This window comes from Chenopodium album, chromosome 6, assembly GCF_948465745.1.
Source record: "Chenopodium album chromosome 6, dcCheAlbu1.1, whole genome shotgun sequence".
Classification (NCBI taxonomy): domain Eukaryota; kingdom Viridiplantae; phylum Streptophyta; class Magnoliopsida; order Caryophyllales; family Amaranthaceae; genus Chenopodium; species Chenopodium album.
Genome location: NC_137839.1, coordinates 66,173,101 through 66,187,045, shown reverse-complemented (window position 1 = coordinate 66,187,045; position 13,945 = coordinate 66,173,101). Strand labels below are relative to the sequence as shown.

Sequence of the window (13,945 nt, the reverse complement as noted above, 5' to 3'; positions counted from 1 at the left end):
CTCAAATGATGCCAAAGCCCAACAACCATATTATTATTAATAATTATTTTTTGAAACAACCTGATAAAAACCGACTTTTTGTTCGAACTATGTATAATAAAATAAAAATTATGTTGTAAGAAATTATCTATTAAAATGTGAAATCTTGTAAAAGACGACTACCATATGATTATACTTCCTTTGTTATATTTTTTATTTTTTTTTTGTCTTTTTTTTGCCTGTTTGACTTATACAGTTCTCATGATTTTCTTAAAAATATATATCTCTATTTCCATACACATATGTACAAAATATAAAAACTTCGTATTCATTAAAATTTATAATGAGATTAATCCAACAAGATCGATCTCACGTAACTATATAATCTTTCATAGAGATCTTCTTTCAAAAAAAAAATATATAAACTTTTATAGAGTAATGGAAAATTATGATCAAAATTCTGAAAGTTCAACCCAAATTTGACTGCAGAGGGGAAAAAAAAAAGAAATGGAGGGAGTTGTATAGAAAAGGAATAATGATCATTTTTGGTGTATGTGTTGTGACTTAAGATATGAAAAAGGAAGAAACTTGTATAAATAATGAGGGTGGAATAAAATTGAAATTGTGTTAATTAATGGTTTTAATAACATAATTATGCCTGTAAAAAAAATAACATAATTGTGGACGGAATCTATAAAATTAACTAATTAACTTGAACGTAGTAGTAAAACATTTCAACACTAGACTATATAAAAGGATTAGTCTCTCTCTTGTCTCTTCTCTCCAAAAAAAAACCTTTCCTCTATTTTTGAATTTTGGAGAAGCTTTCATCAGTTTTTACTGGTAAAAAACTTCAATCTATGTTTTTTATGTGTCTTTTCTTTTAATTTTGGTTTGCTTTAGGTCTATAATAGATCTTCCTCTTTTAGGATGAACATTTCTCCTTCGAAAGAAAGGGCTTTTCTTGTTCGTTAGGAAGATTTTTCTCTTTCGAAAGCTAAGAAAGGTTTTTCTTTTCTTTTTTAAAGGAAGATTTGCTTTGAATTTGATGGGTTGTTTTAGGGTTGTTCCATGAATAAAGATATGTGTGGAATCGAAAAAGTGGTAAATCTTTCGAATACAACCAAGTAAATTATCAGACGGAAATTTTCTTCACAGCTAAAGAAGATCTATAGACCCCTTCGTCAATTAATGTAGTAAATCATAGCAGTGTGAAAAAGGGTATCAAGAATTTATTATTTGCAACAACGATCGTAGCTTTGTTGAAAGAATGTTTTTATTGATCCAATTGTTATTTATTTGTTATATATATAAACTTTTTTGTAGATGTCGAATGACTTTTTATTTAGGAATAATTTTTTATCAAAAAAAAAGAAAATCCTTGTTCTAGGATATTAAGGATGATTTACAAATTACATATAAGGCAATATAAAAAGAGCAAGCCCCACTTTATAACCTAGATAAGCAAATTATGTTTAACAAACGACATTTTCGTATATAAGTTGCATTGAAAATTGTGTATTGTGATTAAAACTTTTTTTTTTTTTACTGTTTGCTTTTATTCATCATTTTCTTCCTCCCACCTTCTTCTTCTTCGTGTTCATCTTCTTTCTCTTGTTCATATTTTTTCTTCCCACCTACCTTAATCTTCTCCCTCCAATCTCTGCCCACTTTTACATTCTCTTTCAAGTCCGTTGGACTCCATTTTCGCAAGCTTCGCCGGCGAAATTAAACGAATATCCTAATAACAAAATGAGAATTTAATGGCATTGTTAACCCTAAAGAGTAACTGAGCTTTCCTTCCTCCATTAAATTCAACTTTGCACCACCATTTTTGGCGACAAAAACCCAAATAATCAAGTGAGAATAACGGACATGATTAACCCTAGAGGGTGGATAAGCTTTTCTCCCTCCATTCATTTTGACTTGTTCAACATCATATAATGAATGATGTACTTTCTTCCACCATTGAAATTGAAAGTTGAAGGAGGAGAGAGAAAAACAACAAAAGCTTGAAGGAGGAGATAGAAAATCAAAAAATACCAAAAGGTTGAAAGGGGATAGAGAAAACAAAAGTTAACCTAAGTTAGATGTAATTTACATATACAACCCTTGCTTATTTATAAAGGTTATAAACTTGTATTTTGTCATATAAAAACTTAAGGAAAATTTGACAATTACCACCTTCTATTATGTCCATTTTAGCAATTACCACCTTATATATTTTTTTAATTACCACCTTCTATTTTTAAAAATATCAAAGGTTACCACCTTCACCACCACATGACGTCATGTGGGCCCCACCCTTTACCTTTCCCTCCTATTTCCCCTTCCTCACTTCGATTCCCATCTTCCCTGTCTCTCTTCTCTCTCCTTCAACATTAATGGCAATCAATTCTTCCTCACCCACCTAATACTTTCTGAAAATTTACTCCCTATTGTCACATCCTCTCTCTCCCTCATAATTCTTGGTCAAAATAATTGCTAAATTGCCCAAAATTGTACCTTGTTCCAGGGGCGGTATTATAGTACAATTGGGTTGGAATTGAAACGTCATTGTTGAAGGGGGGGACCAAGCTAGGATATCTCAATTAGTTCACCAATTGAACACCCTCACCCCTAATTTGATTCGCAAAACCCTAATTTCAACCAGGTAATAAATCACAATTTGTTGTCAATTAGTTCATTAATTGAACACCCCCACCCCTAATTTGATTCGCAAAACCCTAATTTGTTGTTAATTTAATTCGGAAAATTACAATCGTAAACCCTAAAACGCATTAAAAATCCCTAAATTAAGAAATTAAGATGAACAACATACCTTTTTTTGGGAATCATTGTCATGTTGCATTAACCACCAATAATTGTTCGTCAATTTGGATTTAGAGGAGTAAATTGTAGTGTTCTGATTTTGGGGGGGGGGGAAGTGAGAGGATAGATGATAATCGAAGAAATGGGAGGGAAATAGGAGGGAAAGGTAAAGGGTGGGGCCCACATGACGTCATGTGGTGGAGAATGTGGTAACTTTTGATGTTTTTAAAAATAGAAGGTGGTAATTTTCAAAAAAAAAAAATACAAGGTGGTAATTGCTAAATGGGACATAATAGAAGGTGGTAATTGTCATAATTTCCAAAACTTAATTAAATTCTTGAGTTGAAATAAAACATAACTATGCTTGGGGCTTGCCCCTCTCTTTCACCAAAAAAAAAAAAAAAAAAAAAAAAAAAAAAAAAAAAAAAAAAATCATAACTATTAATTTATTAAACTATTGTCCATATAAGCTTGGTAAGAGATTCATTTACTCTTTTTTTTTTCCAACTGCTTCAAAAAACAGAAAAGAAAATAAAAAGGGCAAACTCTTCATTTCCCTCCCACCACCGAGGAGGAGAAACTCTTCACTTCACCCAAAAAACTAAAAAGAAATACAAACGAAATAAAACAAATTATCCAACAAGTGATCGGCTATTGGAGTTGATTAACTACATCTTATATCTAGCTAATCGTGTCTTCATCTTATATTACCTAGGATGCATCTCACTAATCGTGAATTGATTTTCAGATGATGATTTTGACTCAATAGTATTGGTCATTAACGTCGTTGATTGTAGACTATTGTAAAATCTTCGAGGGTGTGGCGGTGTTGGCATTGAGTTGATAGATGTATCGTTGTTGAGCCATGGGCGGATCTAGAGGGGGTTCAAGGGGGTTCATTGAACCCCCAAATTTTTTGAAAAAAATTATAAGTTTTGATTTTTTTTTAAATTTTTTTAAAAAAAAAAGAAAAAAAAAATGAGATTAAAATAAATTTTTGTGAAGTAAATAAACAAATATGTAACTTTGGCACATTGGTAAGGGAGTAACTAATAGAGTAGTGAGGCTCCTCTTGATCACGGGTTCGAGACCAACCACCCTCATTTTTTTGGTTTTGTTTTGTTTTTTTTTTTTTTCCCTTTCGATTTCTTCCGTTGTTCTTTATGAGTTAGTCCATAGTTGGGTCAATAATTTTAGGAGCAATATGTTGGTCATTTTGTTAAGTTAGAGAGTCAAATGAATTTAGAAGTTAATGAGTTTATTTAGTGGGTTTAATCATGGCATTATACTTTCAGTTTTCTAGCTTATTATTTGTTGTTTGTTAGCCTACATATATGGGCCAATATGGCTCTTGTATTCGGTGAATTAAGCATGAAGAAATATTATTGAGTTCTTTATTTTACTTGCTTTATACTTATCTAATATTATTATTGTTTTTATCCTTTAGTACGTATTAGTTTCAACGGTCCTCTTATTCCTCTGCTCCTCTTAATTCTTAAATCTTTATTTGTTTGTAAATTAGTGACAATTAGATTAATTATTGATTTGTTTAATTAGTTTTGATATATTGTTGACGTACAAATTGAATTTAGAAACTTTGAATTTAAAATTTTTACTTGGTCTTTTAATTGATAATTAGAAAAATTTTACATTGTCAAATTTGTGTTTATTGGGAACTTTGATTTTTTTGCTATATAATTATAGATTTATCATTTATAGAAATAGTAATTTTTTTTTTTTTTAATTTTTTTTTAAACAAAGAAATAGTAATGTTTTAGCACGCTTTCAAAGTATAAAACTCAAATAATGCTTTTGTAGGTTTTTTTTTTAATTTTATTTTTATTTATTATTTTGTAACTGTTTAATCCATCCATTTGTAATAAAAAATTTGAACTTATATATTGAATATTTAATTAATATATGAGCATCGTTTGTTTTTTAAGATTCCGAACCCACAGTTCGGAATTCCTGGATACGCCACTGGTTGAGCAAATGATCAACGGTTGACATGGTCGGTCTCCCATTTGTGTTATTTTGTGCACACCATAATCCAAGATGAATGCATTTTAAGACTTCAACACTCGAGTAAGTATCGTTCAATATCGGGTCCATAAAATCCAAGGGTTTTTCTTCGGACAAACTTCTCCAAGCCTAATACATTAAATTGTGGTCATATTAGGGCAAATTTAATAATCTTTTTCTATAGAGTTAGCGATCTCTGTGATCGTGAATGGTTCAGGACTACTATAGAGTTAGCGATCTCTGTGATCGTGAATGGTTTATAAGTTATTAAAACTTATTGGCGACTCTTTTGCTCTAGCTTCCTTCCCTTTGGATGTCACCATGCTTAAGTGCATGATCACAGCGGGGCTCAAGTGTGGAAAACTTGAAATATTCCCTACAATACCCGAGTGGTCAATGTTTAGTGTAACACTGATGGTTTTGCCGTCTGTAGAACACCGCCAATGGCTATATTAGGATACTAGGTAAGGGAGATTTTGTACGTGTATAATTCTCCAATCACTCGCATTCTTAGAGAGATTGTATTCTTTGTATGTAGGTCTCTTAGTCTCTAAACCGAAATATAATATGGAAAGACACTCGTATATGTAACGATGGGTATGGTGCCTTAACAAAACATTGGAGGATTTGTGTGGATCACATGCTCTCAAATGATGCCAAAGCCCAACAACCATATTATTATTAATAATTATTTTTTGAAACAACCTGATAAAAACCGACTTTTTGTTCGAACTATGTATAATAAAATAAAAATTATGTTGTAAGAAATTATCTATTAAAATGTGAAATCTTGTAAAAGACGACTACCATATGATTATACTTCCTTTGTTATTTTTTTTTTTTTTTGCCTTTTTTTGCCTGTTTGACTTATACAGTTCTCATGATTTTCTTAAAAATATATATCTCTATTTCCATACAAATATGTACAAAATATAAAAACTTCGTATTCATTAAAATTTATAATGAGATTAATCCAACAAGATCGATCTCACGTAACTATATAATCTTTCATAGAGATCTTCTTTCAAAAAAAAAATATAAACTTTTATAGAAAAATGGAAAATTATGATCAAAATTTTGAAAGTTCAACCCAAATTTGACTGCAGAGGGAAAAAAAAAAAAGAAATGGAGGGAGTTGTATAGAAAAGGAATAATGATCATTTTTGGTGTATGTGTTGTGACTTAAGATATGAAAAAGGAAGAAACTTGTATAAATAATGAGGGTGGAATAAAATTGAAATTGTGTTAATTAATGGTTTTAATAACATAATTATGCCTGTAAAAAAAATAACATAATTATGGACGAAATCTATAAAATTAACTAATTAACTTGAACGTAGTAGTAAAACAATTCAACACTAGACTAGATAAAAGGATTAGTCTCTCTCTTGTCTCTTCTCTCCAAAAAAAACCTTGCCTCTATTTTTGAATTTTGGAGAAGCTTTCATCAGTTTTTACTAGTGAAAAACTTCAATCGATGTTTTTTATGTGTCTTTTCTTTTAATTTTTGTTTGCTTTAGGTCTATAATAGATCTTCCTCTTTTAGGATGAACATTTCTCCTTCGAAAGAAAGGGCTTTTCTTGTTCGTTAGGAAGATTTTTCTCTTTCGAAAGCTAAGAAAGGTTTTTCTTCTCTTTTTTAAAGGAAGATTTGCTTTGAATTTGATGGGTTGTTTTAGGGATGTTCCATGAATAAAGATTTGTGTGGGATCGAAAAAGTGGTAAATCTTTCGAATACAACCAAGTAAATTATCAGACGGAAATTTTCTTCACAGCTAAAGAAGATCTATAGACCCCCTCGTCAATTAATGTAGTAAATCATAGCAGTGTGAAAAAGGGTATCAAGAATTTATTATTTGCAACAACGATCGTAGCTTTGTTGAAAGAATGTTTTTATGTATCCAATTGTTATTTATTTGTTATATATATAAACTTTTTTGTAGATGTCGTATGACTTTTTATTTAGGAATAATTTTTTATCAAAAAAAAAAAAAAAATTCCTTGTTCTAGGATATTAAGGATGATTTACAAATTACATATAAGGAAATATAAAAAGAGCAAGCCCCACTTTATAACCTAGATAAGCAAATTATGTTTAACAAATGACATTTTCGTATATAAGTTGCATTGAAAATTGTGTATTGTGATTAAAACTTTTTTTTTTTTTACTGTTTGTTTCTATTCATCATTTTCTTCCTCCCACCTTCTTCTTCTTCGTGCTCATCTTCTTTCTCTTGTTCATATTTTTTCTTCCCACCTACCTTAATCTTCTCCATCCAATCTCTGCCAACTTTTACCTTCTCTTTCAAGTCCGTTGGACTCCATTTTCGCCAACTTCGCCAGCGAAATTAAACGAATATCCTAATAACAAAATAAGAAGTTAATGGCATTGTTAACCCTAAAGGGTAACTGAGCTTTCCTTCCTCCATTAAATTCAACTTTGCACCACCATTTTTTGCGACAAAAACCCAAAAATCAAGTGAGAATAACGGACATGATTAACCCTAGAGGGTGGATAAGCTTTTCTCCCTCCATTCATTTTGACTTGTTCAACGTCATATAATGAATGATGTACTTTCTTCCACCATTGAAATTGAAAGTTGAAGGAGGAGAGAGAAAACAACAAAAGCTTGAAGGAGGAGATAGAAAATCAAAAAATACCAAAAGGTTGAAAGGGGAAAGAGAAAACAGAAGTTAACCTAAGTTAGATGTAATTTACATATACAACCCTTGCTTATTTATAAAGGTTATAAACTTGTATTTTGTCATATAAAAACTTAAGGAAAATTTGACAATTACCACCTTCTATTATAACCATTTTAGCAATTACCACCTTATATATTTTTTTAATTACCACCTTCTATTTTCAAAAATATCAAAGGTTACCACCTTCACCACCACATGACGTCATGTGGGCCCCACCCTTTACCTTTCCCTCCTATTTCCCCTTCCTCACTTCGATTCTCATCTCCCCTGTCTCTCTTCTCTCTCCTTCAACATTAATGGCAATCAATTCTTCCTCACCCACCTAATACTTTCTGAAAATTTACTCCCTATTGTCACATCCTCTCTCTCTCTCATAATTCTTGGTCAAAATAGTTGCTAAATTTTCCAAAATTGTACCCTGTTCCAGGGGCAGTATTATAGTACAATTGGGTTGGAATTGAAACGTCATTGTTGAAGGGTGGACCAAGCTAGGATATCTCAATTAGTTCACCAATTGAACACCCTCACCCCTAATTTGATTCGCAAAACCCTAATTTCAACCAGGTAATAAATCACAATTTGTTGTCAATTAGTTCATTAATTGAACACCCCCATCCCTAATTTGATTCGCAAAACCCTAATTTCAACCCTAATTTGTTGTTAATTTAATTCGGAAAATTACAATCGTAAACCCTAAAACGCATTAAAAATCCCTAAATTAAGAAATTAAGATGAACAACATACCTTTTTTTTGGAATCATTGTCATGTTGCATCAACCACCAATAATTGTTCGTCAATTTGGATTTAGAGGAGTAAATTGAAGTGTTCTGATTTTTTTTGGGGGGGGGGAGTGAGAGGAGAGATGAGAATCGAAGAAATGGGAGGGAAATAGGAGGGAAAGGTAAAGGGTGGGGCCCACATGACGTCATGTGGTGGAGAAGGTGGTAACTTTTGATGTTTTTAAAAATAGAAGGTGGTAATTTTCAAAAAAAAAAAAATACAAGGTGGTAATTGCTAAATGGGACATAATAGAAGGTGGTAATTGTCAAAATTTCCAAAACTTAATTAAATTCTTGAGTTGAAATAAAACAAAACTATGCTTGGGGCTTGCCCCTCTCTTTCACCAAAAAAAAACATAACTATTAATTTATTAAACTATTGTCCATATAAGCTTGGTAAGAGTTTCAATTAATTTACTCTTTTTTTTTTTACCAACTGTTTCACAAAAACAGAAAAGAAAAAAAAAAAGGGCAAACTCTTCATTTCCCTCCCACCACCGAGGAGGAGAAACTCTTCACTTCACCCAAAAAACTAAAAAGAAATACAAACGAAATAAAACAAATCCAATAAGTGACCGGCTATTGGAGTTGATTAACTACATCTTATATCTAGCTAATCGTGTCTTCATCTTATATTACCTGGGATGCATCTCACTAATCGTGAATTGATTTTCGGATGATGATTTTGACTCACTAGTATTGTTCATTAACGTCGTTGATTGTAGACTATTGTAAAAACTTCGAGGGTGTGGCGGTGTTGGCATTGAGTTGATAGATGTATCGTTGTTGAGCAAATGAACAACGGTTGACATGGTCGGTCTCCCATTTGTGTTATTTTGTGCACACCATAATCCAAGATGAATGCATTTTAAGACTTCAACACTCGAGTAAGTATCGTTCAATATCGGGTCCATAAAATCCAAGGGTTTTTCTTCGGACAAACTTCTCCAAGCCTAATACATTAAATTGTGGTCATATTAGGGCAAATTTAATAATCTTTTTCTAGGAATTAATAAATTAAGAATGAATTACATTTAATTTAGTAAATATGATTTTCTCATTATTACACTTACATAGGTCAAGAGGTCTTCTTCTCCATGTTGGTGGAATTTTGTACTAATCTTCTTGCCACTAACAATCTCTAGAACCAACACTCCAAAGCTGTATACATCTGATTTTACAGAAAATTGCCCATGCATTGCATATTCTGGAGCCATATAACCACTACAAGACATTGATGAATTCAGTAACAAAAAAGAAAAACACTAGGGAAAAAAAAAATTATAAACAGTGTCATTATAACATTAGCTTCTTATAATTTAATTTGAAGTTGATTTTGAAAGATAGTTAAAAGTCCAATAAATATACTCATTTATTAGATCCTTACTATGTTCAGGTATTTAAAACTTGGATTTTCTCTAATAATTTGTACATAATTTTATTTTATTATTTTTTTAAGAGAAAAAATTGTACGATGTTTATAACATACCTATGAAATAAAGTCATATTTTTGAAGGCTGGAAATGAGTAATAAATTGAGTGTCGGCCCACTTTTAATTTTAGAGAAGGTTTTGCGTGAGACTTGACTCACCGTGAGATCAATATACCTAACAATTAACATGGTTGACAATAATATTCTAATATCTACTAACAGTAATATTTTAATATATGACATTAATATTCTAATATCTGACAATAATATTCTAATATATGACATAATATTCTAATTAATGTTTGACGTTAAATAATCTAATATTTTATTATATGACAATAGTATTTTATTATATGACAATAATATTCTATAGTATTATTTATGACAATAATATTCTAATATCTGATTTAGTAATAGAATCTAATATAAATAATCTAATACTTGGCAAAAAAAATCTAATATCTAACCTTATTAATCTAATTTTTGCGTTATTAGTAAACAAGGTATGAACAATGGTATGACTACTTTTTCAACTTCGCCTACCACTCTAATGCTATTGCTTCTCTCATTCTACTCCCATCCTCTCTCTTCCTTCACAAGTTTCTCTCAATTCCATCATATTTCATCTATTTTCTTCTACTTTTACCTAAAATTTACTCTAATTTTGGGTGTTTAATTACAGATCAAATCTTCTCTCTGCTAAGTTTCTCTCTCCTCATATAGTTATTTTATCTGCTTGTTGTTTTTGAATTAATCTTGTTGTTTTTCTGTTGCCCTGAAATGGCGACGTTGAATCTCCGACGAATAGCGTTGATAAGACACCGTGAAACCACCGTAGATTCACCGAAAGTCATCTCTGTCATCTTCGATATCATTAATCTTGTTTGTGTGGTATATAAGTCCATCCACACAAACAAGATTAATGATATGTTCTTTCTAGTTAGTTTTGACTTTCTAAGAACACTTGCAAGTAAGAGGGAGTGTTGAAATCCATTGTAGCCCATTTGTAAGTGTTCCACTTTGGAGAAAATAGGAGAGATAGTTCAACTTTATAAGGTAAAAGAGTTACTCCTACTATTGCCAATTGGTTTTAGTATGGAAGCTCCTAAGCCTTGTTTGTGGACCAAACTCTCCACCTCCTCATTCAGACTGCCAGGCCTATTTCATATTCTTTCAAAATTTAACAGCTATTATTGAAATCCAACCCCCACAACCAAATGTGCATATTTCTTCAACTAAATGTGTATGTTTTTAGTACTCAATAACCTATATTGCTAATTAAATATATAACCCAAGATATGTATGGAACCTTTTAAGCTAATGGTTTATTTTTATTTGGGAAATACTCTTTGGTAACCTTGTATTTTTTTTTCGTTTTCTCTATTGTAAATTTTAAAAAATAAAAAAAAAAACATTGTATTATTATTATTTTAAGTTGCATATAACATTAATAATCATTTTTTTTATTAAATTCTAAACTATAGTTATAGATTTTCTTTTTAAATAACAAAATTGTTTTTCCCAGTAATATAATTTTAAAAAAAATAATAATAAATAACCCCCCTCCCAACCTAGTCAACCACCTAACCCCTCCCCCAATTGGCGTCGCTCCTCTCACCACCCTATCGGCGGGACCCTACCCCTCCTTCTTGCTAGAGATCCCCCAAAACTTTCCCCCACCACCGTGACACCATACTCCCTCCCCATTCTCCTCCTCCGACTTTCCCCCACCCCCGATTCATACCCCCTCAGCCCCTTCCTGGAAAACAACCCTATGCCCTCGAAATCAACCCCTCCCCTGTTTTCGGCCACCCAAAACCACTAAGAAAATTGTGTGATTTAAAAACCCTAAATGCCCAATTTTCTGGGTGATTTGGGGTGTGGTATAAGGTGGTCGAGAATAAAGGGATCGTGTTTTGGGAGGTCAGAGGGGTATGGGTTGCCGGCAGGATGGGGGGTGCGGCACTGCCGACTGGGGGGGGCAGGTGGTGGCTAGAGTTGGTGGGAGAGGAGCATTGGTTTTTTTGTTTTTAAATTATATTTTCTTAGTTCCACAAATATTGCAACAATGATGAAATTACGCATCCCAAAGAAATTTATATGCTAAATATCTATACTTATATAAAAGTGAATATTATAAAAAGTTGATATTGTGAAAATATTTTACGAGACGAATCTTACTAGACCCCACATGAATATACTTTACTTAACCTACAAATCATAATATGTTATCAAACAAGCGTAATGAATATTGTAAAATTCCCGTTGTTGCAATGTTACTTCAAAGGAGGAAGTATTATTTCCAAAACAATTTTATTAATAAAAAAAATAATTAACCATAGTTAAAAAAAAATTTATTAAATAAATATTATCTTTTGTAATTATTTATTAATGTTACCAATGTTAATAACTTTTTTTTCCAGATTACTATAGAGAAAAATTAGGTGTTATCAAAGAGAATTTCCATTTTTATTTTTATTTTCTATTCCAATGATATGTCTTATGTTTACAATGTTTTGTTAAAAAGAGGTAATCATATTCATAAACTTGAAAATTTAATATTTAAATTTAGGATTTTTGACTTTTACCACCAAAAAAAAAAATTACGAAATTGTTTTTTAGTACCAAATATTTTGAAAGTTTTGTTTTACCACCAAAAAAAAATTTAAATTGTTTTTTACCACCAGCCGTCAAAAACCTAACGGAATATTTTAAATTCTTCAATTTTTGTGCCAAACACATCATATTTAGAGGTTTTGGGGGGCATTTTGGTCTTACAGGATAAATTTGAGGTTGGAATTGATAAAAAAAAATGATCAAAAATACTTCTTTTGTGTGTTTAAAAATACCTCGGTTTGCGTGAAACACACAAAATGAAGCATTTTCGATCTTTTTTTGTCAATTCTGACTTCAAATTGGACCAGATAGACCAAAATGCCCCCTAAACCTATGAACAAATGTTTTGCGCACGAAAATCAATGAGTTTTTTTTTAAACCGTTAAATTTAACGGTTTTCTTGACAGTAGGTGGGAAAAAAAAAATTATTAGAAGTTTTTTTTTTGTGGTAAAATACAACTTTAAAATTTTTGGTAGTAAAAAACAATTTCGTGATTTTTTGTAAAAGTAAAAAAATCTTTATATTTACACATATATAATCAACAACAACCTATAAAAGAAAATTTTTACCTCATTTCTTTATTTGCTCACACATAAAACATTAATACCTATAGCTATTTTTAAGCTAATGTTGTTTTCTATAACAATTAAAGAACGAAGTTAACTAATTTAATAAATTTACGATACCATATATTGAAAAATATATTTTGATGTTCAATAATGATAGAAAAATATGTTTTAAAAGTTCGAGTGCTAAAATAAATGTAACTAATTTAACTTATATCAAGATTTTAAAGCAAAACTTCTATTATAAATGCTCATTTACAATATACATATAATGATGTGGGGTATTGCCTGAGCCAAAATCTACTTGTATAATTAAACATTAATACTTCCTCCGTTCTTTTATTATTGCACCACTTGCATTTTTAGGAAGTTTCACAAATATTGCACCATTTCCTCTTTAGGAAAAAAGTTATTTGTGTTCACATTACAAATACTCAACGTACCCTTGTTTTTTTACACTTACTTTTTACCTTTCTCTCTCTTACTTTTTTCCACTACCAAAATATTTGCACCAAAGCCTTAAGGTGCAATAAAAAAAAATAAAAAAAAACCAGAGGAAATATCTTTTTTAGAGTATAATATTATAAAACTTTATTTTAATGCAAGTACATTTTTAACAACACTTTGTATATTAACATATAATATATTTTTAGAATATATATATATATATATATATATAGAGAGAGAGAGAGAGAGAGAGAGAGAGAGAGAGAGAGAGAGAGAGAGAGAGAGAGAGAGAGAGAGAGAGAGAGAGAGAGAGAGAGAGAGAGAGAGAGAGAGAGAGAGAGAGAGAGAAAAAAAAAATATTATATATAAATATATATATATGTTATGAAATATTATATATAAATATTATATATTAACACCAATAATATCTTTGATTTTTTTGGGTATTACTTTAGTATTGTACTACTTTTTTGCCCGAGCAAAGCTCGGATAATCATTGAAAAAAATATTATATATAAATATATATATATGTTATGAAATATTTGTGGATATCCATTATCCTCCTTTGTATCATTCCGGAACAAT

The 13,945-nt window shown here is 30.8% G+C and overlaps 1 protein-coding gene across 1 annotated transcript in view; it reads right to left on the bottom strand.

The window, feature by feature from the left end:
• Positions 1 to 8,910: 8,910 nt before the first annotated feature.
• LOC145635031 (cysteine-rich receptor-like protein kinase 8) overlaps positions 8,911 to 13,945 on the bottom strand; it is a 34,765-nt gene continuing 29,730 nt past the window's right edge. The window contains exons 6-7 of the mRNA XM_081686335.1: positions 9,372 to 9,522; positions 8,911 to 9,251 (exon numbers count right to left, since the gene is read on the bottom strand). Coding sequence (XP_081542461.1) covers positions 8,934 to 9,251; positions 9,372 to 9,522 — 469 coding nt within the window. The 3' untranslated portion in view covers positions 8,911 to 8,933. The remainder of the gene's footprint in view (positions 9,252 to 9,371; positions 9,523 to 13,945) is intronic.